The sequence below is a fragment of the Zootoca vivipara genome, chromosome 14 (genome assembly GCF_963506605.1).
Source record: "Zootoca vivipara chromosome 14, rZooViv1.1, whole genome shotgun sequence".
Taxonomy (NCBI): domain Eukaryota; kingdom Metazoa; phylum Chordata; class Lepidosauria; order Squamata; family Lacertidae; genus Zootoca; species Zootoca vivipara.
Genome location: NC_083289.1, coordinates 20,924,321 through 20,952,130, shown reverse-complemented (window position 1 = coordinate 20,952,130; position 27,810 = coordinate 20,924,321). Strand labels below are relative to the sequence as shown.

General features: G+C 41.8%; 2 protein-coding genes across 6 annotated transcripts in view; both read right to left on the bottom strand.

The window, feature by feature from the left end:
- CERS3 (ceramide synthase 3) overlaps positions 1-192 on the bottom strand; it is a 51,249-nt gene extending 51,057 nt beyond the window's left edge. The window contains exon 1 of the mRNA XM_035130782.2: positions 79-192. The gene's annotated coding sequence lies outside the window, so the exon portion shown is untranslated. The remainder of the gene's footprint in view (positions 1-78) is intronic.
- LINS1 (lines homolog 1) lies at positions 187-27,633 on the bottom strand. 5 transcript variants are annotated; one of them, XM_035130781.2, is made up of 8 exons: positions 27,280-27,451; positions 25,731-25,998; positions 25,099-25,620; positions 24,916-25,005; positions 19,750-19,891; positions 18,927-19,526; positions 14,736-14,907; positions 187-316 (listed from the first exon to the last, which is right to left on the bottom strand). In XM_035130781.2, the coding sequence occupies exons 3-8, from the start codon at positions 25,528-25,530 to the stop codon at positions 259-261; spliced, it is 1,494 nt and encodes a 497-aa protein (XP_034986672.2). In that variant the 5' UTR covers positions 25,531-25,620; positions 25,731-25,998; positions 27,280-27,451; the 3' UTR covers positions 187-258. The 5 variants fall into 5 exon arrangements, with proteins under 5 accessions (XP_034986672.2, XP_060138666.1, XP_060138664.1 ...); XM_060282683.1 differs by lacking the exons at positions 187-316; positions 27,280-27,451 and adding exons at positions 7,901-12,084; positions 27,591-27,633; XM_060282681.1 differs by lacking the exon at positions 187-316 and adding an exon at positions 7,901-12,084 and having other exon boundaries at positions 27,280-27,453.
- Positions 27,634-27,810: the final 177 nt, after the last annotated feature.

Here is a 27,810-nt window from a genome sequence, read left to right as displayed (position 1 = left end):
AAGAGAAAGAACCAAACCAGCAGTCCCACCTACTGCAGAATGAAGATCAAGTAATGAAAGGAGACAAAAAAGTCCTACCTGGCCGTTTCACTCCAGAGAGTACGTTACATCTCCTAGTGAAGAAAATTGAAGAGGCACAGCGGCTTTCTCTGTGGTAACGCCCCATTTGTGCATGCTTCTAAATTCTTCAGCGTCCCACCCACGAAAGTTGCAATTCAGGATTCCTGACTCAGGGCAATCCTCCTATTGTGTAAAAGTTTAGGATGCACCTCCAGTGGAACAATGCTGATCTGCTGCCTTTGGTGCTTGTCCCAACCTTGTAAAATGAGAGAGTGAGTCGTTGTTTTATGGTATCCCTTAATCAGGGAGGCAAATACAGCAGTGGCAGGAGGGGATTCTTTAGTTTAAAGTTGAGTTTCATGTAAGAATACCCTGAAGGAGCCACAATGGGCTCCAATTTCATGGGATGCATTCCTGTGGTGTATGGAAAGCTTCTTTTTTTAAAGGCACATATGTATTACAAGCATTACATTTTTAATATATACATATGAAAAATACACATGAAAGGCACAACATTTTAACAGGTGAAGAATCCTATGCCACATTCACACCACACATTTAAAGCACTACAAGACCATTTAACAAATCATCATCATCATCATCATCATCATCACTTTTAAATTGTATACCGTCTTTCTATCTTACAATACCCAAAGTGGTTTACAAGTTGAAGAAGCAAAGAATGTACACCTAATAACAATCTTATGCAATACAAAAATGTGGCAATAAAGCATAACTTTAAAATAAGCAACCTACATCAAATAGTCCAGAGTCGTTCGCGACTGGACTTAACTTTACCTTTACCTTTTTTTACATCAAATAAAGTAACATTCAACAATCGTTTGTATAGAAATTACACTTCCCACCAAATAATTCTGGGAAGTGTAATTTGTTACGGGTGTTGTCAGTTGCTAGGCAGAGCTGTGGGCCCTGAGGCAGTGAACAGCGAACAGCTAAGCTGTACAGATCAACAAGTGTCAATCAATCAACCTTTATTGAGGTCCAAGACCAGATAGCATCATTGTTGGGGGGGGGGCTTTTTTTTTAAAAGGAGATTTCATCATCAGTTTTACATTAAAACAAACCATATAAATGTTCATGTCCATTGCACCTAATATATGCACTTATTGCAAGCAATTTCCCCGAATATGATGCATGTTAATATGTTATTCTTATAAATAAAAGCATTTTTGCATGCACTTTCTGCCAATATGTATATATTTTTGGAGCTGGAGAAATGTATTGCAAAATTCAGAGATATGTGATTGTTTTGAGGAGAGCTGCCTTGTAGTTCATGTATTGGTACAAGAAGTGTGAATTTCATGTGTTATTTAGTCGTGTCTGACTCTTCGTGACCCCATGGACCAGAGCACGCCAGGCACTCCTGTCTTCCACTGCCTCCCGCAGTTTGGTCAAACTCATGTTCGTAGCTTCGAGAACACTGTCCAACCATCTCGTCCTCTGTCGTCCCCTTCTCCTTGTGCCCTCTATCTTTTCCAACATCAGGGTCTTTTCCAGGGAGTCTTCTCTTCTCATGAGGTGGCCAAATTATTGGAGCCTAAGCTTCAGGATCTGTCCTTCCAGTGAGCACTCGGGGCTGATTTCCTTAAGAATGGATAGGTTTGATCTTCTTGCAGTCCATGGGACTCTCAAGAGTCTCCTCCAGCACCATAATTCAAAGGCATCAATTCTTCGGCGATCAGCCTTCTTTATGGTCCAGCTCTCACTTCCATACATCATGTAGGTTCTCATTAAAATGCAAACTGAAATGATTTCTCTCCCACCCCTCTTTTTCAGGATGAGTATACACCACTATGAACACTGGAGGTAGCTTTCTTTCCCACACCCATCACCCATTGCTATCTCAATTCTCCTCACAGATTGCCTGAAGCTACAAATCAGTATCGCCATCACCATATATATTATTAGTGCGGCCAAGCCTCCCTGGCAGGTACTGAAATCCGGGGGATTTACGGGATTTTTTCCAATCTGGGCTGCCAGCGAGAAACGGTTTAAAATATGGGGGTTTCCTGCGAAAACGGGAGACTTGGGAGCTATGGTGCATGGTCAGTGGATTCCTCAAAGGTTTCCACTGGTTTGACGCAAGACAGCATTTTGTAATAAGGGCAACATTTCTTTTTAATTTAAATGGGAGGAGGCGACACAAATCAACTCAACGAATCACCTCCAGCTCTTTCCCACAGGAGATCTATGACTAAGTGTTCTGTTTGTGGGGCTTGCTAGGGATATTTCCCAACTGGATTGGGGAAGGGAAGAGCAAGTTGTTTCATGCTTTAGGTGAGAGGCCACATTTTCCCGTGTAACAAGATCAACAACATTAACACCCACTTGGGATACTGTATATCTTTTCATGATTATGATGCTCATCTGGCCAAGCAAGCATATAAAATTTACATGAATGGAGGAAATCTAAGCTTTCCATGCATGGAAGATAACACCATTTTTGGAGACTACAATATCTATATGTCAAATTGTAAACTCAGCCCTGAATGGAACAATCAAACCAGCACTGCTATTGCACACCTTTGGCTAATTTCAGAAGAGGACATTTAATTGTGGGGTAATTAAGCAATGGTGTAATTAGTCCATTGGAAACAAGGCACAATTTTTCAGATCCAAGTAGAATTTGCTACTCTATGTTTGCACTTCAAGGAAAAAGCACTGCCTTCCCCCAAAATGTAGGAGAGACAGTAATATATTTGCATTTATTTAGTTACATAAAACAAAGTAATGTTCAGCAAGCAAGAAAGTGTTATTCGAATTTTAAGGTCTTAGATATACGTATAATAAATGTTCATAAATGTACAAGGCAAGCACGTACATAAATATATAAACCAATGACTGAAAACAGTACAGAAGAAGTTCTGAAACCATTTTGACTCTCCCAAAACTGACCAAATGTTTCTCTGAAAGGAGGGAGGAAATGGAAAAACCTCCCCATTGTCTTTGTGCTCACAAATCCTGTCTTAAGGGCACATTTAAGATATGGATAGGGTGTGAGCCTGTGACCTAGCTAAGGAACTAAGTATTTATCATTACAAAAGACTGGCCAGGCTCTCCAGGTAATCCAGTCAAATGACCATTAATAGGTAAACTGCCAGACAGGAGATAAACAAGGTACTCAGATTTCTGCTGTAGACCACCCTTTTCTGTGATGCAGGTATGACGTATCTGGGGTGGTGGTTTTGGGCTACAACCCTTCTGTGATATACGTATGATGCTTCTGGGGGTGGCCTTGGACTGGAGGGCGGGCAAATTTAAATGTCTATATAAGGGCAGGCACACCTTTGTTCTGGGTCCTTCTTTTCTCCTGTGTGACAGAGAACCCCTGTTGCAAGAGTTTTTTATTTTGTTTGGAAAATAAACAATCAGGCAAGCCGCCTTGCTTTCAGAACTCTTGGTCTGGTCTCTGTCATTTCTCTACTGGAAAGAGCTACCAAATCTGGCTTTCTCTCCGGAGGTTTCGGACTCCCTACTGGGGTTGGGACCCTTTCAGCTAGGGGGTCCAATTTGGCCCCCTTATCTCAATTGTGAATTCAGTAGAACTGCTGCTGAAAAGCAAGGAGACAGTCTATAACTGCTGATCGATTGCTATTTTTTTACAGCTACACTTGTCAGTGACCCAAACTGCAATGTAAATATTGTTTTGAAATAGTTATGAAGTGCACTACTGATTCTTAACAGCAAAAGCCACCTTTAATATTTTCCTTTTAATTGCCTTTTGCATAGACATGTCAGCAGAATGGATAAGAATCAATTTTTTTTAAAAAAATGAATTAAATTGTATTGATTTCATTTATTTAAATAATAAAATTATTTCATTTATTTAAATGAGGGTTTTGGTTGGTTTTTTAGTAAAAAGTGTAGTGCCTTTAAAAAAAAAAGTTTAAAAGGAAATTTAGATCCAACGCAAATTAGATTTACAATTTATATTTTAAATTACTAAAGACCATATGTCTTATGCCACACTAAGCTCAATGGGATTTACACCCCAGTTAAGTATGTATGGGATGGTACCCTTCGTTAAAGGCTAACACTGTAGGAAAATGTTGCTTGGTCTTGGAATTGCATTGCTTCCAGCACATTTACAATGTGTTCTATATCAATTTTATCTGCTTTTCCCAGAGTCCCCATCTCATAAAGACAATCTCTGCCACCATTTTGAATTATTCTGAGCAATTCAGCTCCCTCTTTGTGCTGGGCTGGGGGCTGGACTGGGCAGAGGTGTCCCTCCACCTAGTGCTGCTAGACTCCATTAACCTACTGCCGCCCGCGGGACGGGACGGGACGGGGGAAGCAGGTATTAGCATTACTCCACTGGCACTGTGCTGTCCCTTCTACCTAGTGAATGTGCAAGCAGGTGTGCTGTCTGTATGATCCCTGCTGCTGGCAGCCAATGGAAAGCCCCCAGCAGGCCTTTCCAGGGGTGAGGTGGAGCCAGCTCGGGATCCATTTTGTTCTGAGCCACCATTGCGCCCAAACCATGTCCAAATGTTGCACCAACTTCAGGTTGGCATGATGATCTACTTGGCCCCACCACCACCTTCTGTCCTGGCCACCATATGCAGGTCTGTGGCAGTGGACATGCCTCATATTGTACAATTTCTTCCCCGCTTCTCCTTTCACACTTACCTTGTACTTTATTCTCTCTCTCTCTCTCTCTCTCTCTCTCTCTCTCTCTCTCTCTCTCTCTCTCACACACACACACACACACACACACCCTACCTCTACCAGTGGAGAAAGGCCCTGCTTGTGGCACAGCACGTTTCGGATGCAAAAGGACCCTGGATGAATCCCCAACATCTGCAGATAGGACTGGGGGAGACCCCCTGCCATAAACCTTGCAAAGAGGCTACCAGTCAGTGAATAGCTAGATAGACCAACAGACCAACAGCCTGCCTCTGTATAAGGAGGCTTCCTATGTTCCTCCTCCCTTCCTCTCTATTCTGCTTAATTATCGTTATTGAAAAATAATCTTTTATCACTCTTTCTGATTTCTTTCAACACCTCCTATGGCCCTTTCCTCTCAGAGGAGGGAGACCTCTTCTCTTCCCCCCCCCACTTTTACTCAGCATGCAGGAAGTAGCTGGAGCTTGCATTGGTACAAACAAAAGACTATGGTGAAGTCTGCAGTGCTGAGGTCCTACTGCTAGTAGACAGGTGGCCTACTGCTCTTCCCCTGGCCCATTATTTGAGAAATGTTACTAAGTGCATTATAAATGACATAAACTATATACTCTAATTATTCTTGTGGGAGGGCTACTCAAGAAATTGCAAGCATTGGGATCCCAGAGATGCCAGCCTGTATCTCACAAGTGGCAGCGCTACAATTCTGGTCGGACAATTGCTGTGGTCTATTGGGATTCTACCTCCTTTACTGGGAACCCTGTTCAGCAGACGGCCAATTTTGAGTCCACATACACTGTACTTGATGCTGGGTGCAGAGACAGAAAAGAGCACAGAAGGGGGAAGCTGTGGCCCTCCATATGCTGTTGGGACTCAAGCTCAAATCATCCCCAACCAACATGGCCAATTGTCAGGGATGATGGGAGTTGTAGTCCATCAACCCCTGCAGGGCCACAGGTTCCCCATCCCTGTAATGTAAATTCTGCTGGTAATCCATCCTCTTGTTCGGCTAAGTTTTGACTTTCAGTGGCTTCTAAATGGCATAGGGGTGAGGGACCTATTAGAATGGTCTTCCGCCAGAGGCCAATGGATCCAAATGACTTCCTAGCCGTCCTTTATGTCAGGGACAGAAGCTGCCCACGCTAGAATAAGAAACCGATGACTCTGCATTGTGGTGGTGAGCCACCAGAATTGCTTCTTGCCATGTTGTCCTAGTAATGAAGTATTCTCAGACTCTGGGATGGCATTGTGCAACAGGCTGGCCACTGGACTCTCCTGGATAGGAAGGGGACTGAAACTGTCATGGAAATATTCATAGTCAAGCGAGCACTGGAAGTTAGGGATTGTGGCCTTGCTGATTGCCTTGGATCTCTTAGCAGCTTTCAACATCCTTCTGGGATGCCTCACAGTGCTGGCACGGGGTGGGAGAGACACTATGTTGAAGTGACTCTGGTCATTCATCATCATTATTTTGGAGAAAGCGTGGGAAACTCTTTTCAACTTGATGCCACTCCAACCCACTGGGCCAAATAGCAATGGGAGGCAATGCCAGAGGCAAAAAAAAAAAAAAAAAGTGAGTGGAGCAATCGACCTTTGTACAGTAGGGTACATTTCAGCCTTGCAATCCTCACCCGCTTATTCCATCTTGGCAAGCAAGAGATATTATTACAGTTCAAGACCACCTTCCAGCCAGGAAGAACTACAGGAGGGCATGCAGCAGAGCCAAAAAAGGTGTAGCCTGGGAAGAGTCCTGAGGGCTACACCTTGCTGTCTAGATCCAGCTCCTTGAAACTCGATGACTATTGGAGCTAGATGTCACTAAATTCAACCAAGCAACAGACAATCGTGGCTCAGCACTTTGTAAGATCTCAACCCAGCCCTGTCTAGGGCAGTGTACATAAAGAGTGCATTAAGTAAGATTCTTTCCAGGAAGAACATATAGGCTATGCTTTTCTCAAGCAACATTCTCCAGGGCAATCCTGTTGCAGTGGCACAGCAAAAACAGACAACAAATTACTTCGGTAATGTAATATAGTTGGGTATCAAATTAACATTGTATGAATCTGCCTCCCACACTGTTTTATCTTAGATCTGTCTTCCTTGTCAATGCTTGGACTTGGGGGGATGGTACAATGTTCTCAGACATTTTCAAGAGGTCCAACGCAGGTTAGCCTCCCGCTATATAAAATGCAAGGTTACCCAGACCATGATGGAGGTGTGTACAAAAAAAATAAAAAAATCCACTATATCAGTGATAGAAGTACAGAAAGGATTATACCGTCTAATCTCAATGCTGTCACATTGAGAGATGTGGGACAGAGAAAGGACATGCTACAAGAACCACTCAAGGAAAAAACAGGATGGGCCTTTGTACTCCCAGTGAGAGGGGGAGTACAGGGCATATTTGGGGGAAATTTTAAAAAGGCTAAACGATGTTGGGAGGTAAATAGAGGGAGGGAGAAACAGAAGGAGTGGTACAAAAAAGTTGGAAAGAGGATATGGGAAAGGGTGGGAATGGGGTAGAAGAATTCTATGAGGAATTAATGGACTGATGATTTGGAAGACCCAATACTGGCTTAAATTACGGAATTCGCTGAAATCTCCAGAGAATCTGGAATTGGTGGAAGGAGGGATGGAGTTCTTATTCTTATAAATGTATTATGTATCATGATATAAGAGACAATAATTGAAGGATGATTCATTGCTAGCAAAAAATAAAGGTGAGGGAAAGTTATGGATTATATATTGAAAGGTAAATAGAAATATTAGATTGGAATTATTGGATAAAAGGAGAGAAAAGTAGAATTGAAATATGAGATACCATGTATATTGAATACTGTTAATCTAGTTATTATAATGGACCCAATATGGGGAGAATCGGGGAAGTCCTATAACGAAGTTATGAAAAAAGATTTGATTGTTAGATTTTTATTTTTATTTTTTGCTTATCTTTCTTTTTTTTTTCTTGCTTTGCTTTGTATGTATGGTATTTTGTTTTTGTCTTGTTTTTTGTATTTTTGTACGTTTGGTTGCTTGAGAAAATTCTTAATAAATATACTTTAAAAATAATAATAATCTCAATGCTGTCACAAGAGCTGAGCCACTTGACACTGTTTGACTATGGTCACCTGCGCAGCTAGTTCTACTAGAAGTGTATGAACTACTGCAGGGGTAGCCTATGTGTCCTTGGACTACAATTCTCATCTTAGGTTGCTGTGGAGCAGGAAGTTGGCCAGCAAAGTTCCTCCCAGCCCAAGTGAGCCTACCTTGCTCAGCCCCACGCTCGGAGGAAGGCTGTGGGAACTGGCGCCATGACTACAACCCCACCTACATAGTAATAATAGTAATAGTAATAATAATAATAAAAAAACAACTTTTATTTATATCCCACCCTCCCCAGCCGAAGTTGGGCTCAGGGCGGCTAACATCAGATATATAACACTGGTATAAAATCGAACAATAATTAAATTACCTCCTAAAAACAGGTCAAAATCAAATTAAAGCCTAATTAAATGGCTTTCCGCAGGGTTAGGTTTGGAAACAGTAACATGGGAAGTTAACCAGATTGAATAAGGTCGCAGAAGTACTTGAAGGCAGCTTGCAAAGGGGCTGAACAACTGGGGTGGGGGAGAGACGAGCAGGAGAGGGCTTTCTCTTCACAAACCCTTCCATTCTCGTAGGTGATCTGACTTCTCACCCTCTTATCTAATGTTTTCTACTCTACTGTCCCTTTGCTGCTCTTCAGTAATGAGGTTTCGGTGTTGCATTTAGTTTAAAAATGTATAAAGCACCCTCAATCCAAAACTGGATTTCAAGGCTAAATACGAATAATGTTAAAATTACAAAAGCTTTATATGAACTAACATTACAATTAAGAGGGATTTCACAATGCTTTCTTTTTAAGTGTTCTGTTCTACTTTATACTTACCGTATGTTTACATTTCCAGATTTGTTTTTTTCACAATCCTGGTCTCAACCATCCTCATAAACATGATGGGAGATGGATGAACATTGAGAAAGCATAGTCCATAGGTTCAGCTGGGATTCCATCTTTAAATCCAATATTCCCTCTACTGCATCTCATTGTTCTAATTATTTGTAATACGCTTAAGAGCAATCTCTAGTGCCTTCTTAAAACAGCAGCAATTCTCAGCTATTACAATGGAAAAATCCTATCGCCATGCTTAAAACTAGGAATTGCATTCAGTATCAATTTCACCTGAAAAACGAGATATTCATGTGTGGTAGCTTCCCATACACTCCCTGCTTACATCACTGATATGCAAAAATATTTCCCAATTTGTACCTAAGCACAGCACGGTGTTTAAGTCTGCACAATTTGTGCCAATGCAGAGTTGCTGAAGATAATCATAAAGATTAAGAAATGTTATCTCCTGCTACTTTTCCACAGGGCATATTACAAAAATACATTGTGCAGTGACAAAATACTTTCAAATGAGAAATAATGGCACAATTTATTATGTAGATAACTCATTGCCCTCCTTATATCTTCTTTCCAGGAAGAAACATTTCTGGTATGGGAAATACATTCTTTCCAAACCACAGTATTTTGCAGTTTGAGATGTGTGATTTTCTCTTTGAAGCAGGTCGCTTCAAACTTTACATTTCTCTCTCTTATTTCTCAATCGGCATAATTTATTATTACTATTATTTGTTTGCAGAATCTGTACCTTCTCCTCCAACAAAAATGCTCCCAGGCTGGCTTATGTACAGTCAGTTAGAACAAGGCACTCCCTGCCTACAGGCTTACAACCTAAGGGGAAAGGGTCAGGGAGGGGAGAAGTGGGGAAGAGAGAATCAAATTCAAGCCAGTTCCTAAACAGTTGTTCTCAAAGACCAGCTGGCACAGTTCAGGAGTAGGAGGTGCTCAAGGGACCTGGTCTGTTACAGCACATCTGATGGAGTAAGTTTTGCTTCCTATCTCTCTGACACTGGAACAATCTAATAGAACACTGCTCCCAGGTGACAGTTGAGAAAGTGAGTTCTGTTTCCCAACTACATTCAGAGTTCATCCTATTGCATTTAGGGCTTCACTGCAGCCTACTGCAGTCCTAGTGCCCCTCCCCTCCCAATAATTCTCCTTGCCTCTTATTTGTTTCTGTTTCTTCCTTGCTCCAAGTAAACCTGTTGGTCCAGGCTTTTCCTTTTGAAATCTTTGCAGAGATTTACCTCTGTATATACTAACTTGCCCAATGTTTTGTAAGAAACTCAGTAAGTTTCAAACCTGCAATTGAAGCCTGTGTTTTCTTGGCATTTCCCCCTGAAATTGGTGTGTAATGGACACATTCCCATGGACTGCACAACCCTGGGCATTTTGCATGCATGTATAACATTTGAACAAGGACCTATGTTGACATCATGACAACATTTGGCTTTGAGAATCACTATTTTTGCAGGCCTGTTATGTATCAAGCAAGTTGTTCTTATATATCAGATGCAGCAGGTAAATGAAGAACATTTGCAGACCTGTGGTAACCCACCAGGCAGAACACAGTCCCCATAGAAGTGCTGTGATGTTTCAGATGCTTGGTACACTCAGTGTTTTTGCTGCCTGCATGGTGAAAAAGAGAAGGCTCGTTGATTCCCTGCTAGGCCATCATACAGTGGTACCTCGGGTTACAAACACTTCGGGTTACAGAAAGGTTTCAGGTTAAGAATGGACCACCGGAATGAATTAAGTTCGTAACCAGAGGTACCACTGTATATGGTAAGTGGACTGTGTTCAGTTTGCTGTGGGGCAACAAGTTATAAAAGCCTATTAGAGGCAGAATACTCCCAGGATCCAGATTTTCTGCAGCAGTCACAAGTAATATCCTTTGCCCATGCCTTTCATTTCACAACCTATTTAAAAGATTGAAACTCTTGAGTTGCATCAAATACTGAGCAACAGGAGTTCCCTGTGCACCTCCAAATTCTCAGGCTGGTCCCTCAATCCTTTGGAGCAGATTTTGAGGGTGCAACAAGGGGGGAGGTGAAGGAGAAGTTCCAATGTGCAGGATGAAGTCTGTTGCATAAGCAGAACAGCAGCACTGGATAAAAGTATTAACTTTGATTCTGATTAATTATTTTAGACACAGCTGCCATACTATCTCTTAAAAGTGACTGCTATTCCTGTTGAGAAAGGTTATGCATTTCCATTGGGATGGAGTACTGTACCAAGAAGACCAAAAATAAAATTCAGGGTTTTATTTTATTATTTTTTCTTTTTTTAAAGTCCCCCCCCCCCGGTAGCTGAATTATACATACCCACAGGCAAGACCATATCCTCCAGTCAAACACTTTCACACTTAAACACATCAATGGATTAGTCAGCGTTTCTCAGCCAGTTGGATCAGCTTTTAATGACCCATAGACAAATCCCAAAGAACGTGCCTCTGACCATAGGTACTGGTAAACTTTAAGCTTCTGGAAAAACTCATTTGAAAACCTGTAAGGGGGTGAAGGTGGGGGGTGGGCACTGCAGATCCTTAGACTTTGAACGGCTTTGAAGCAGATCTGTGCTCGCTACTAATAGTGTCAACAGAAGTCAAGAGCTTCAGGAGTGCACTTGGATTGTACGGAAAGAGGTTCCTTCTGTGTAGTCTAGAAACCGACTCATGCACTTGTTGTAAACACTTCACTGATTTTTGAAGCACCCCTTCTTCTGATCCAAGTTTATTTAGCAAAATTGTGGAGTGAAAAGGTGAGGAAGTATCCAAAGTATCCCGAAGCAACACACATCGTTCTGTCTGGCCACCCACATCCATAAGGCCAGTGACTTCTGCACAAGCTCGATCTAAAGGCGTCTGCCTCATGTCTGCCAAACTCTCCTCTTCTATCGATTCCACTTCCGAATCTTCTGAGCTTTCATAGTCCACCAGCCTTTGAAGGGCTCTCACTGAAGACGTATTATCAGACTCTTGCAAAAGGTTAGACCTGCTGGGTTTTGCAGCTTTACTGTCAGTATGCCACAGTGCAGACAAATTTGGGAAAGAGGTTGAAAGGATATCAATACCGGATGGGGGATCATATGAAGCATCCTGCAAATTTGAGTCTAGCCGGTAGGCACTTTTTTCTTGGCAGGAGAAGTTCACCATAGAAAAGCTGAGCTCTCCATTAGAGGTGGTCTTGAAGTATTTAGAAATCTTGACAAAATGGTCCCAGTCTTGTACAAGAAGCTTTAAGTATCTTACAAAATATTCCAAGAAGCAGGTTTCAGATGAAATCAAGAAATCAAGTAGAACTGTGGCATCAAATGAAATACTTTTCAGCAGAAATAAGAAGATACAATGGGGATTACAGCCATTCTGATGTGTAAAAGCAGTCCAGGTTCCATCATCAGAATGACACAAGGAAAGACCAGCTTTATGCCAGAACCTAGAAAGTTAACAGTTGTAGAGTAAGCAATTCATTGCTTTTGGATCAGTGAACATTTTAGCAAAGTTCTGTCATTTACCATAGCCTGGTCCGAACATAATGAGCTTGGTCTAATACCCCATAGTTCAGTGCAATGCATGGGGTCCATGCACTTCATCCTCCCTCAACATTCCCAGGGCTTGTCAAACCATAGTTTCCAACTATATCTAAACCAGGAAACTGTGGCTTAATCTCCTACTACAAAGCAGGCTATGAAACCAATATACGCTGCGAAAAGGGAGGTTACAGGGAACCAGGCAGAGGGCCTTCTTGGTAGTGACACCCATCCCTCCCATCAGATGCCAAGGAAATAATAAACTATCTGGCTTTTAGAAGACATCTGAAGCCCTGGACTACAATTCTCATCTGACCAAACTGCGGGAGGCAGTGGAAGACAGGAGTGCCTGGTGTGCTCTGATCCATGGGGTCACAAAGAGTCGGACACAACTAAACGACTAAACAACAACAACAACAACATGATGATGATGATGATGCATCCTGGTTCGTGGTCAGCGATCTGAACTCATTAGGACAATGCATTACACCATGTTGTGAGCTTCCCAAAGTTATCAGACTGTGTGCTGTTCAAGTATAACTGCTTGCCTAGGTGAATCCTTTGCCTTATCCAGCAAAGCAATTCTTATAGTTTAAAAGAAACAAAAAAATGCTGAATTTATTAGAATGATTTACAAAGATGAATAGTAATTAAATCAGTATGGAAAAACAACATGCATGGTAGTCATGAATGTGATGAAATACCTAGAGAAGGTTTTCCAACTTGAAACTCTCAAAAGTCAGGTACTAAAACATAAAATTTTCTGAAAGTAGTTGTCACCCAATTACAAGGGTGCAATCCTCTACTCACTTACCAGGAATTAAGCCACTGGACTCAGTGGGGGTTAGTTCTCAGCCGACATACATAGGATTGTGCTGTTATTTAACTGTGGAAGTGCTAGGCTATTATATTTGCCTAAAGGTGAGGTTTCTTTAAGGTGATACATGTATGCATCAGAGTGGACACACATCTTATAAACAGTATTCCCTCATATGCTAGAGAAAGGAAATGGCCACCACACATGGCTTTGAAAGCAGCTGCATTAAAGACAGATTAAATCTTTTTTAGCTGATCAAAAGGCTTAAATTAATCAATGCTACAGTCTGCATTTATTCATTATACTTACAGCCCAGCTTTCAACACAAAGGGTTCCTGTTTACTAAAACACTACATGATTGAATATTTCATTAGAATACAGCAAATCAAAATATAAAACCAGAAATCCAATATATAATGCAACAATTGCAATTCTGCAGCAGAGACACCAGTTGCTGTTTCTTTTTTTAAAAAAACTCAGCCACCCCACAAGCCAAAAGGACACGATACTCCTTGATTTGGTGTTGTGAAACTGTAATTCTTGGAACAACAATAAATTTCTATACTGTTTGGGTAGTTCTGCACCTATAATTCCCAAGATAAAAGCTTCAGAGTTGGTTTTCCTTTTTTTTTACAAACCTTATCTTAAACATCTTTTTTTAACTCATTATATATCGTTTCCCAGTAAACTTTAACCATTCTACAAACCACCATATATGATAAAAAAATACCTTATTGTTCTTTGCATTTCCAACACTTAATTCGATTTTGATTTATACATTTTCCCCAGTCTACTAGGTGTTAGATACCATCTACACAATTGTTCCCATGCTTCCATATCTATATTATAACAAATATCTATTGTCCAATGTATCATTGATGATTTTACTTGCTCATCTTTTGTCTTTGACAGTACTTTAACATTACATTCCAACAGGTGCTTTTCCAATTGTGATAATGGTTCTCCAAATCCTCGTTTCATATCTTTCATAAAAACTTCATTCCAATGATATTGTATCCATGTTGTTAACATTCCTGATAAATCCTTAAATTCATTTCATTTAAATTCTCTTCCATCCTCTCTTAATAAATGTCTATAAGTTGCCCACCCTTCTGTCATAATCTTTTTCTTTACTGCTATGGCTTCCAATGGTGAAAGCCAAAGTGGTGTTTTTTTCCTGCAATATATTTTTATATTTATCCCATATGTACAAATTTCTCCCAGTTATATGGTTTGTAAATCCATTATGTAATTTCACCTTTTCATACCACAAATAAGTGTGCCAACCAAAAATATTATCAAGACCTTCTAAGTCTAAAATATTTTTCAATGTCAATCATTCCTTCAACCAGCATAGACAAGATTACCTCATAATATAATCTCATATCTGCCAGAGGGAAAGTTCCTCTCTCTTTCACATTTATCAATATTTTATATTTCCAGTTTTTTCCCTTGCCATATATATTTAGAAACATCTTTTTGCCATACATTGAAACATTCTTTCTTGCCAACCACCAGGATTGATTGAAACAAAAATAACTTTTTTGGTAATACATTAATTTTTACATGGTGTCCTTTTTAAGCCCATTTCTACTGCTTACTCCTACTCCCTGAAGTTAGCTTCAGGCTGAATTGTTACCTGAAATATAGATGAAATCATTTTCTTATTTGTGATGCCCAATGCTTTTAATAAATAAATAAATGCTTTATGACTTCAGAAAAGTGAAAATCGACACTGACCTTTCAAACTTTAAATGAACTGTTAATAAAGTTTTCGCAGCTTCCAACATGTCGTCGTCTTGTTCTATGAACAGTGCAGAGAGCCATGCGCAAGGATGTTCAGATGCGTGAGATGACCACACGTGGCTCTTTAAGAATACCAGCAGTGGGTGCATAATACTCTCCAGATGAACTGAAAGCAAAAATGAGGAGAAGAATGGATTCTTGTGAGCCAAGCTCCCTTTAATCAAACCAAATACAGTGGTGCCTCGCTAGACAAATTTAATTCGTTCCACGGGTCTTTTCTTATAACGAAAAATTCATCTAGCAAATCCCAAAGGAATGCATTGAATTTTTTTTATTTTTTTTGCCCATAGGAATGCATTAATTGAATTTCAATGCATTCCTATGGGAAACCACGATTCGCTAGACGAATTTTTCATAAAACGAATTCGTCTAGCGAGGCAACCTCCACTCGAAAAATCCTTTAGTTAAGCGGAAATTTCGTTAAGCAGGGCATTAGTTAAGCGAGGCACCACTGTATTCACTTTTGAGTGTTCCCAAGTGTGCGTTTTGCGACTGGCTACTTATTGGTAACTGCTCTACTAAAAGGTTTCAGAAGGAATACAGAGGGAAAGTTTCAAGAAATAGTGTGGATTGTGCATATTACCTCCAAATACGTTGTGATGGTAGGCAACTGGCAGCCTGTGGAACAAATCTGCTGTAACATTAATTTAAGTTCATTCCACATTATCCTAAGCCTGGCTAAATGATAAAGCAGCCTTTTTCGAACCCAGGCAATCTTGCCAAAGCTGGCTGGCGAAACGAGACAAAATTGCCAGAAATGCATCCATGCACCACCATAGTTCTTTCTCTCTCTGTGCTTCCCTCTCCAGTCACAATATGGGTCTTTTAGGCTTGGTGGAGGTATAAGCAGGCGGGTAACAAATAAATGTTAAGTGGAAGAAAGGAGTTATTTTGTGCAACAGTAGCACCACCTTTTGCACTATTTGCCTTTCATCAGAGATATTTACCACTATTCCAGGGGTAGCTGTTGAGCATTTACAACCAGATGGACTAAAAGGTAAAGGGACCCCTCACCATTAGGTCCAGTCGTGACCGACTCTGGGGTTGCGGCGCTCATCTCGCTTTATTGGCCGAGGGAGCCGGCGTACAGCTTCCAGGTCATGTGGCCAGCATGACTAAGCCGCTTCTGGTGAACCAGAGCAGCACATGGAAACAACATTTACCTTCCCGCCGGAGCGGTACCTATTTATCTACTTGCACTTTGACGTGCTTTCGAACTGCTAGGTTGGCAGGAGCTGGGACCAAACAATGGGAGCTCACCCTGTCACGGGGATTCGAATCGCCGACCTTGTGATCGGCAAGGACTAAAAGGTAGCTTGAGACAAATCAGGACAAATCGAGCCCCCAAAGGGTCGATATTTATCTCGCAGCCCTATAAACAAGTATCTATCCCTATATACAAGTATCTAGCCAGTAAATGCAACACATCCATAAAACAGCATAAAAGGCTTCACATTTGGGCTGGTGATAGACCGGAATGGGTGGACTGAGCTACACTTTATAAAAGGGCTGGGCAAAACTGAAGGGTCTTGAGCAGATATTTCATACCAAGTACATTTGGTGTTTGGTTAATACTAACAAGCAGGCGAGGAGTTCCACAACCTAGGCTAGTTTCTAGCTTCTAGGAAAGTGAAACTTGATGCTTTGTTCAGAATGGTAAAAAAGGACCTGACACAGCAGATTGTCTGCCACAGACAACAAACAGGAACCCTGAGGCCTAGGTCTTCTGAAATGTGCCAAACTGGTTCTATACATACATATCATTAGCTCCTCCTTTAAAGAATTAATTGATTCCAATTTCTTAATCAACAGTCTATGCACCAAGACATTTATGGGTGGAACTTTCTAATTAGATAGAGGAGACATGCCAAATTATACTGCATGGTGAATGTGAATTCTCTAGAGTTTTTGTACTTGTCTTTCAACATCAGCTCATACTCCCACCCGCATTTGGAACTACTTGGCCACATATACCCCCCAAAGCCATGATGGAAGTAATCTCAAAATCTGAAAAGCCATTTTAGTTAGCTAGCAGAGTAACAAAGAACAGGTGCTGATACACACACAAAAGCAATTCACCATTCTAGGATTTCCATGCATTTTCCAGACAAAGTTCTTTCATAACCTCACTACTTGATATACAAAACCCATAACAACTTGTTAAAAACCACATTTAGCATCATCTTTTAAACTTCCTATTACAGCAATACTCACATCAGAATTAAAAAAAAACCTTTGGGGGAAAAGAGTGGCCTTTGCTTAGTCCTCACCAATTAAAGTGGTCCTTATTTATACATAATTAAAGCTTTAGCTGCTTTGCTTGTTGGTATCTGTCTCGAGAGACAATGGAGGGTGCCTCTGGGGTGAAGTCAAACCACTGAGTTAGCAGGGTGCAAGCCTGGGCAGCGTGTATGAAGGTCCTGGGCTGCCCAGACAACAAGACCCCTCTCTTGGCCTCACTGATGTGGTGCAAAGGAAAGCAAAGCAGTACATTTGGCACTAGCTTGGCTGTAGGAGTTGCCTGAAGAAGACATGCAAGGCACCACCCAACTGTCTTAATCTACTGATTAAAGCTTGCAGCTTAAACAAAGTGCTTGGAGAGCATATATCCAAGCAACTATCTGGTGCCTTGATGGGCCTTCAGGTAATGTCTTGTCTCACAGGAATCATTAAACTTTTTAGATCCATTTTGGTTTTCTTAGCAAGTGCTGTGGGTTCCACTACTTCTGGTTATCCTCTAACCCATACACAGATAGGAAGAAAGTGCACATGTAGATGCACATGTAGATGTGGGTGCCAATATGAACTGTTCCTATAGTTTATTACTGTAGATAATGGCAGCAGTACAGTCGGCATAACTTGATATAAAAACAGACCCATATTGCTAACCTCATCCTGGTGCTACTTCTTATCTGAAATGCTTCCTGGAATGCATTGGTAAACTCCTTGTCTTTAATGTAACCTTGTGCTAATACCAAACATAATTAACACCCCCTGTGGGGGCCCTGCACAGACAACAGAATCTAAACTTAGAATTCAACAAACAGAAATTTCTTACTAGGATTATATCCTTTCAAATTGAAAATTGCTCATTCAAAAGCCCCCCCCTCCTATAAGAGTACATTGGCTCAAAACAGGACACAAACCCCTGATTTTTAATGGCTGGCTAGTTCACAAACTCCAACATGGACCCCCTTTACACTTTGAAGAACCAGAATGATGCTATGCTTCACTTCAGGGCATGTATACCCTTCTTCTGCCCTTTCTTACTTTACTTTTAGCATGGGTTTGTGGCAAATATCAAAAAGCTTAAAGGGAGAGTGAGCATGACAAGTATTCTTTTTCCTCTTTAGATCAAGGTGTGTATGTACAGGTATGATTTCCTGCCCACTTATATTGCAACTTTGCTGTCTGAAAGCAACACCCATATGCACTGTCACTTTCATTTCAAGTAACAAACCAATCTTCCCTTGTTCTTCTTCCATATGTACTTTATTTCAGTGGGCATAAGGTTAAGAGTAAGCATATACTTTTCAACAGAGAAGGTAACCACTCACCACCTCAGGATCAAGGCAGATGCTCAGAAGCACTTTGTGTCCTTGGGTGTAATGTTGCCAAACCCTAGTCTAAATGGTTACTTCCAGCAGCTCTTGCAACTCACAAACAGAAGGGAGAGGTGGAAGTGTTTCGAAGAAAGGGTAGAAGGGATTCTTTTGTTCAACACTACAACACTGCCAGGCCTTATGTGGCGTGCTGCCAAAACTGTCAGCCTGCACCAATTATAGAAGTAAAATTGGCAATACGAAGTAGAATTGCCCATTCCCGTGAACTGTTGATCTAGAGAAGAGGCACATGGAGAAAACTGCAACCGTCCGGATGTTGGAATCACAGAATTTTTGTAGAGTTGGGACCCCCCCCCCCCAAGCAGTATCCAAAGCAGGAATCACAGCTAAAGAATTCCTAACAGGTGGCCATCCAACCTCTGTTTAAAAGTCTCTAATGAAGAAGAGTCCGCCATCTTCTGAAGTCAGGGAGATTGGCCTATCACCCTTCCCTCTTTCTAAAGGTACCCCTCTCCCACAAAACTAATTGCTGGGAAGGGTTTAAGCCACTTTGAAAACTTACCTCGGGCTTCGGCTTCAGATGCAGAATCTGTTATCTTAACCTCTAAAGCTTTAAGCAAAACCAAGCTTAGGGCTCTTAGGGTCACTTGAGCAGGACTGTAACAAAAACCCACTTCTGGCTTCACCTGACTGCCTCCATAGTGGCTCGCCTTTTCACTAAGGGTAAAACGATTCAGCCACCCAGTAGCTACAAACTGCAGAACAACATCAGCAAACACTAATCTGTCCTTGTCAAAATGCAGGTTGGGGTGGGAGAAAGAAGGCACCTTTCCTTTGATTAGGTCTTCACCAGCCTTGTGAAGAACACATTTCTTGAGCAGCACGATAGCTTTCTTCTTGATTAAATCATGAACGGGTGAAGTGACAAGACCCAACACGCATGAAACGTTCAAAAGCAACATCCTTTGACAGACAAGGTTCAGTGGTGCCTGAGTTCTGGAGGCCACAAGTAGTTCAAGGAGGTCCAGAAAGCTGCTCAAGTCATTTGTGGCTTTTGCAGATACTGGGCTATCTTGGGCAATCTCAGAATAAGAAGATGGAATGCGGTTGTAAAAGTCTTCAAGCACATTGTCAAGAGAAGTAAGAATCTTCTGTAGCCCACCTGTAATGACAGCATCAAGCAGTGTTTCAGGACCATCTCTAAGACAGTTTAGTTCATCTACTTAATTAAAGCAGCTTTGTAAAATGTTAAACTTCTAAATATTGATTTTTGCTCTAGACAGAAAAGCTCACAGTAAATATTTTCAGGCACACAAACTATTCTAGCATATGCTGCCTTCTTCCCCTACAGGTTATTTACAAAGTAAACCTGGTTCAAACAATACCTCCTTTGCACAATCCTTCATCTTTTAAAATTTCACTGATCACGTTTGTAAGAGTCCACAGGCATTCCGCTACATGACTGCTCTTGGGAAACCCAGACAAAGTCTCTGAACAAAAAGCAAACCAGGCGCTGTTCAGGGAACCCTGAAAAAAAGAAAGGGGAAAAAATTCTCTATATTAGGGTTCAAGCAACTGGTAGACCTGAAGAGGTGCCATCTGACCTCTTCTCCTCCTACACCTGAGCATTTGGGAACATGTGAATAGCCTTGAGACTCCTAAGAAGCACAACTTGAATTCAGAACACAAAGACCAATGGTGGCTTCCACAATGGATAGTACAGAAAAAAAGATAAAGGACCCCTGGATGGTTAAGTCCAGTCAAAGGTGACTGTGGGTTTGTGGTGTTCATCTCCCTTTCAGGCTGAGGGAGCCAGTGTTTGTCCATGGACAGCTTTCCAGGTCATATGGCCAGCATGACTGAACCACTTCTGGTGCAACGGAACACTGTGATGGAAACATCTCAGCTCCTGCCAACCTAGCTGTTCTAAAGCATGCCAGTGCAAGTAGATAAATAGGTGCCGCTGCCGCGGGAAGGTAATGGATAGTACATTCTGAAACGCGCTTGACGTTTTCACAGCAAAAAACATTGCTTTCTCTCGGTCAAATTAATGAAATATGAAGGCAATACTGAAAGGAATGGGAATTGCTCAATCCTTTGGCAAGAGCTCAGCTATATCATTAGAAATGTAGAAAGTGAACATCTTATTCCAACTCACTGCATCTCCGTTTACTGTATCTATGGGACAATCAGCTGAAAGGTTTTAGCTTTCAGAAACTTTTGGCATGGATGCTGGTAGCTGCTAAAGCTTTCACTGCCCCCAAATGGACAGACAACTTTACAGGACTTTCATATAAAATGAGGATGCAGCGTTTAGCATTGGGGGTGGTGGTGGTGGTGTACCTCATAAATTATGTGTTGCCAAAGGCTCGGAAGACTCTGAAAAACTCTTATGATGTTGGGTGGGACTTTATCTTAAATACAACAAATACAGATACACAGGACTCCCTCTCCACAGTACAACTGTGAAATTTGTACAACATGAAATTTGGCTTTCCTAATGGTCTTGGGCAAAAGATTCCTGCATTACAGGGGGTTGGACTAAATGATCCTCATGGTCCCTTCCAACTCTACAATCTACCTGATACCCTTTCGTATCTCTCCTATTTTTATTTTGTTTGACTTTGATTTACTCCAATAAAAATCTTTTGGGGGGGAAATTATAGAAAGTGGGTCTGTAGGGAACAGACAGATTTTGCAAGGAAGTTGTCACCCACTAAGCAGCAGCTGGGATTAAGTTGAAGGTCGTGCATTTGGAGAGTGGATCATGAGATATTGCAACCCTTAATGCACTGTGCAGACATTGTCTTGATCAGCCCCTTAAGAGTGCAAACACTTCTGAAGACGGAATAACAAAAATAAAGTTTCTCTTATGTTATGAAGCCCTCTGCCTGGTTATTCTGGTACTGCACTACCAAAAGAAAGCTAATACAGTACAGTAGGCTTGTAAAAAGGGCAGAGGAACCAGAGACCAAATAGCAAACATGCGCTGGATTATGGAGAAAGCTAGAGAGTTCCAGAAAAACGTCTACTTCTGCTTCATTGACTATGCAAAAGCCTTTGACTGTGTCGACCACAGCAAACTATGGCAAGTTCTTAAAGAAATGGGAGTGCCTGATCACCTAATCTGTCTCCTGAGAAATCTCTATGTGGGACAAGAAGCTACAGTTAGAACTGGATATGGAACAACTGATTGGTTCAAAATTGGGAAAGGAGTACGACAAGGTTGAAAATAGTCTCCCTGCTTATTTAACTTATATGCAGAATTCATCATGCGAAAGGCTGGACTAGATGAATCCCAAGCCGGAATTAAGATTGCCGGAAGAAATATCAACAACCTCAGATATGCAGATGACACAACCTTGATGGCAGAAAGCGAGGAGGAATTAAAGAACCTTTTAATGAGGGTGAAAGAGGAGAGCGCAAAATATGGTCTGAAGCTCAACATCAAAAAAACCAAGATCATGGCCACTGGTCCCATCACCTCCTGGCAAATAGAAGGGGAAGAAATGGAGGCAGTGAGAGATTTCACCTTCTTGGGCTCCTTGATCACTGCAGATGGTGACAGCAGTCACGAAATTAAAAGACGCCTGCTTCTTGGGAGAAAAGCAATGACAAACCTAGACAGCATCTTAAAAAGCAGAGACATCACCTTGCCGACAAAGGTCCGTATAGTTAAAGCTATGGTTTTCCCAGTAGTGATGTATGGAAGTGAGAGCTGGACCATAAAGAAGGCTGATCGCCGAAGAATTGATGCTTTTGAATTGTGGTGCTGGAGGAGACTCTTGAGAGTCCCATGGACTGCAAGAAGATCAAACCTATCCATTCTGAAGGAAATCAGCCCTGAGTGCTCCCTGGAAGGACAGATCGTGAAGCTGAGGCTCCAATACTTTGGCCACCTCATGAGAAGAGAAGAATCCTTGGAAAAGACCCTGATGTTGGGAAAGATTGAGGGCACTAGGAGAAGGGGACGTCAGAGGACAAGATGGTTGGACAGTGTTCTCGAGGCTACGAACATGAGTTTGACCAAACTGCGGGAGGCAGTGCAAGACAGGAGTGCCTGGCGTGCTGTGGTCCATGGGGTCACGAAGAGTCGGACACGACAAAACGACTAAACAACAACAAGGCTTGTAAAACAGCAGAACAGGCTTCACCCGCGTCCACCCTCTGCATGAAACTCTGAGGATGCAAAAGTTGGCTGAACATGGCAGAGAATCTGTATCAGAACCCAGGCATGCATACACAGAGCTCATGCTTAATAGGGACCACATGTGCTGCCACCATAGAATCACCAGTCAGTACCCAACACCCATAGCTCTCCTACAGACACAGAATAATTAGCTTAGCCTTCTCTCTGGCATGATAATTTTCTATGTGCATTGAATTGTTCTTTTTTTAAAATGAGAGAGAGAGAATGAGAGAGAGAGAGAGAGTAGACAGGCAACAGATGAGACACAAGACATGCAGGTTAGTCTGGGTATGCTGGTATTCTTTTAAGAAAATCGTAAAGGGAGTAGCAATCAATATTATTTTACTATATTCTGCATTTCTATACATAATATTCAATATATCTAACAGTAAATGAATCAAACACAGCACTAAAAGCACAATACAAAAATCTATACAGTGGTACCTTGGTTCTCAAAAACCAAGGCGCAGCTTCCAATTGGCTGCAGGAGCTTCCTGCAGCCAATTGGAAGCTGCGGAAGCCACGCTGGACATTCGGCTTCCGAAGAACGTTCACACACCGGAACATTGACTTCCGGGTTCTCAACGTTCGGGAGCAGATTTCAACTAAGCCGTTCAACTACCAAAGTTCCACTGTACAGTGGTGCCTCGCTAGACGAATTTAATTCGTTCCACGGGTCTTTTCTTATAACGAAAAATTCGTCTAGCGAATCCCATAGGAATGCATTGAATTTTTTTTGAATTTTTTTTGCCCATAGGAACGCATTAATTGAATTTCAATGCATTCCTATAGGAAACCGCGATTCGCTAGACAAATTTTTCGTAAAACGAATTCGTCTAGCGAGGCAACCTCCACTAGAAAAAACCTTTCGTTAAGCGGAAATTTCGTTAAGCAGGGCATTCGTTAAGCGAGGCACCACTGTACTTCAAAGCAGCTATCATACCCCACGCCTACTGAAAGGAACAGTCTTAACTCTATCAGGCTGTGGCAGAGGGAGAACTGGGAAGCAAGGCTACTTCACTAGCTCTTTGGAGACAGGACAGGCTCTTCCTTTCCTCATCTGTTATTGGCAGTGGCCAATGCCCTCAAGACCAGCTGCATTTAGCTGCTCCTCTCCCTGAATTGTTTCAATTCAAGCTGGTCATTATAAAAATTACAGTGCAGCTTTAACAACTGATGTCATTATTTCTGTTGTCTCCTTTCATAAACTTTCTCATTTTGTGCCATGTACCCAAGACAAGGGGTGAACAGAAGGTAGATTAGGATCTATTGGAAGATCTTTGAGTGCTTTGCTATAGCAACGATTTCTGACTCCCAACAATAGCAACAACAAATGACTTTTCCCAGCTCAATTTGACTACTGAAATACCAGAATAACCAAAAGCAGACTATTGTGTGGAAGGACTGTAAGTTCAGTTCAGATAGTGAAAACAAATTCCTAGGCTCAGAAGGACCTTGTACTTTCAATGCTAGTGGTATTTTGTACCCAATTCTGGTTAGTGCATATTGGGGTTCTAGCAAAAAGAACAAAGTAGATCATAAATATATGAAGTCTTTCCAGTCATTCAATACTGTAAGCCTGAAGTCAGAGGCAGTCTTGCTTTTATTAATCTTATATAAGCCACTCAGAGCCTTTGCAACTGAAGAACAGAATAAAAGCTGTAAATGTAAAGCTTTAAATAACAGTTAAGTAGAGAGGAAGCTCTCACCAACAAAGACATTCTACAATCTAGGCACTACCATGAAGAAAGCCCTCCTCTCTCTTGCCCCTGAAGATCCAAGTGTTTTGTCTGACCATGTTTTGAGTGACTGTTCTACCCTCACACACCACAGTAAAAAAGCACAAAAAAACCCTGATTAAACCAGCCTAGGATGATGGAGTAACACTACAGAATCTGATTAGTTAAAAGAAGAAAAAATGTTTCATTTCTCAAACGCCACCTTAAAAATAGCCCTGCCAAGTAAATAAATCTTGGCTGTTTAATCAATTAACAGCATTCTCCTATAAGTCTACTCAGAAGTAAGGCCCACTGGGTTCTATGTAGGTACACAGTTGCAGCCATTTACCCAACAGTAAGCCCCATTGAACTTAACAGAACACCCCAAAATCCCTCTTGGTGTGCAAAAGAAAGCCTTTTCTAAGAAGATATCTGCCGTCCACAGATTTTAAAGTACTTAAATAAAAAATAATGAACTTTTAAAACATTATGATTGATTTAAAAAGAATCCCCTAATTATTTGCACAGATTTTTGAATCAACTGATTGATGCAGCTGACTTAATTACACACCTACTTCAAAAAACAGAGTGAAGCAGAAAGCTGTTTTAGTGGGAACTAGCCCAAAGCCCACTTTGCAACTCACCTCTTCTGTTAGTTGAAAATGCACAAGGAAGACCAAAGTTTTGGAAGCCTGATAAGATAGTTGTTTATCAGAAATAAGTAACAGATGAATCTGCAATAAGTGGAAAAGGGAGGAATTTTAGATAAGGGATATCTTAGCAACAGAGCTATTTGGGGGTGGAGGGGAAATCACCCCAAAACTTACTAATTTTGAGTCTATGTTGGCTTCTTTCAGAAGAATTCTAATAATCTCTACATATTTCTGTTTTGATTCAACTGCCACCCCTTGGGATTGCATTTTGGATAGCATTATCTTGATCAAGGTTAACTGAAGCAGCATAATTTCTCGTGAATGGCATACTGAACGAATCACACTTTCAGATGTGTCCGGCTCATCATCTGTCTTGAGGGCTGTAAACGCTGGATCAGAAGAGTTCCGAGCACCAGTGTTAGGAGAAAACGGACTCATTGCCCATGATTTGCTAATTGTTGATGACAAGTGTTGCAGTGATACAGGAGGATTTAGAAGAGCTGCACAAATATGACTATCTTTCAGAAATAAGGCATCTACCAGCATATCATCATACATTTGCTGGAGAGAGTCCCCATTGTGGGAAAATTTGGTATTTTCAGTCATTCTTTTCACATTCACATTACAGAGATCTGAGTTGGTTCTCCAATAAGCAGGGAAAGTTCATCATTTCATGCAGCTTTTTCTCTGGTGTATCTAGAATTAAAGGCAAAAGTGAGTATCATCATCATCATCAGGAGATTGTTAAGCAAGAAGACCAAACAGTTTAGATTATTTAAAGGTAAAGGGTAAAGGGGACCACTGACCATTAGGTCCAGTCGCGGACGACTCTGGAGTTGCGGTGCTCATCTCGCTTTACTGGCCGTGGGAGCCGGCGTACAGCTTCCGGGTCATGTGGCCAGCATGACTAAGCCACTTCTGGCGAACCAGAGCAGTGCACGGAAACGCTGTTTACCTTCCCGTCAGAGTGGTACCTATTTATCTACTTACACTGTGACGTGCTTTCGAACTGCTAGGTGGGCAGGAACAGGGACCGAGCAATGGGAGCTCACCCCACCACGGGGATTCGCATACCTGGTGGATGTAAATCATATTTAAAGTGAAGCAGATACTAATGAGGTCACCCTCCCAGAAAAGTATGTATAACATCGCAGTCTAAATCTGCTACTATTGCATACATTTTATCAAGAAAACACATGGCTTTGGCAAATGAAACATTTTGGCCAAACAAAGACACATTTCAGAACTACCGGTATGTTCATTACTGAAAACTCACTTATACCTGAGACCATTAAGAGAAATAAGGATGCAATCTACTAGGTTAATCAACCTAGGTTGTTCTTAGGTTAATTAGTATTGTGATTGGCATGACACTGTTGTAATAGGAAGCATTTTGAACTCTTTAGGGGGCTATATAATAAATGGTACAAATATTAAGTAATATAACGCGCAAGAACTTTTTTGCATCCTAGTCCTTCCCTCATACTGTATACCTAATCTTAAAACTTAACAATATACGGTACCCATCTCTTCCTGTTAGTCCTTCCTTGAAACCTAATACATTTACAGAGCAGAAAGAGGTGGTAGGATCCTGAAGAGGCTGAGTGGACTTTTTGCCCTGCATATATTACAAAAACCAAAATGTGAAGTCAAGAACTAGCACAGGATGAACAGAGCTGCACACAGGATGCAGGGAGTTGATGAAAGATAACAGCTCTGTCTGTGATGTGCTAGTGGTTGGTTAGGGATAATTCCATTTTTTTTTTCTAGGACGGTTCATTAAGAATGTAAGAGTCCTGCTGGATCAAACCAAAGGCTCATTTAGCCCCCCCCCCCGGCTATTTTTCTGACTGGAAATTGTTTTAACTGATTTTAATACTGGTTGTTGTTTTTTAAATAGATATGTTGCAACCATGTAGGGAAAATCAAGTACCTTGGGCCAGTCATTGCCTCTCAGTCTAACCTACCTCACAGGGTTGTTGTGGGGATTAAATAAAGAGGCAAACAGAGGCACAACTTGAGCTCCTTGGGCGGGGGGAGGGGGAGAGGTGGGAAATAAATGCAACATAACAGTAGTCCACCATCTTGTTGACTCTTTGGAAGGCCACAAGCAGAGCCAAAACATAATACTGTAACTCCTCTTCTGCTCGCGATCCCCAGCAACCGGTTTTCTGAAGCACGCTGCCTCTCATAATAAAGGATGCCCTCCCCACACACACGTGCAGTGTGGTACAGTCCACTCAACCCGCTTAGGGCTCTACCACCGCGTCCCGAGAGCGCAAAGCACCCCACCCCCGGCAAGGCCCTCCAACAGCATCACTACAACGAACGTCCGTGCGTTGCTAGGCAACCCACCCCAGCTTCTAGGCCTAGCCATCGAAGCAGCGCTAACACCTCCTCATCGAAAGTCCGAGCGACCCGCCTTCCCCGTCGCAAAAAACAAAACAAAACCCTGACTCGCGCTTTCCGGCACTAAGGGAGATAAAGAAGGCTCCGCCCCGCTCTTTCTCCTAGCGAACCGTAGGACATATAGATATTTTAATTTTAAAAATTATAGAGTGACACCAACACCCGGAAGTTCCGGTGGGAGCCCATAGAGATAAGAAAATAGTAGAGTGAATCCGCGCAGCATGAACTTTAGGAATTAAACGGAAGCCGCTACCGACCATCGCTTTGTATGTGGGGAGCTCGGGGGGCAGCGCCGCTCTCTGGACGTAAAGCCCTTTTTCTGCACCCGGCGTTAGCAGGCGAAACAACAACAAAAAGTTACTGCCATGATTCCGGAAGTGTCGAAAGGGAGTGCAGCGGGACTGTGCCCCTTATGGTGAGGCGGAGGGAGTGGGTGTGGGGGACAGAGGAAGAGAGCGAATAGGGGGAGGAGGGAAC

Bases quoted from the DNA above. Each gene is read 5' to 3' on its own strand.
- LINS1 (XM_060282683.1), bottom strand. From the start codon at position 25,530: ATGACTGAAAATACCAAATTTTCCCACAATGGGGACTCTCTCCAGCAA. The intron at 19,892-24,915 runs GTGAGTTGCAAA...TCTTTTTTTCAG, and splicing joins ATTTTCAACTAACAGAAGAG to GGTTCCCTGAACAGCGCCTG. The intron at 14,908-18,926 runs GTAAGTTTTCAA...TTTTGCTTTCAG, and splicing joins ATCTGAAGCCGAAGCCCGAG to TTCATCTGGAGAGTATTATG.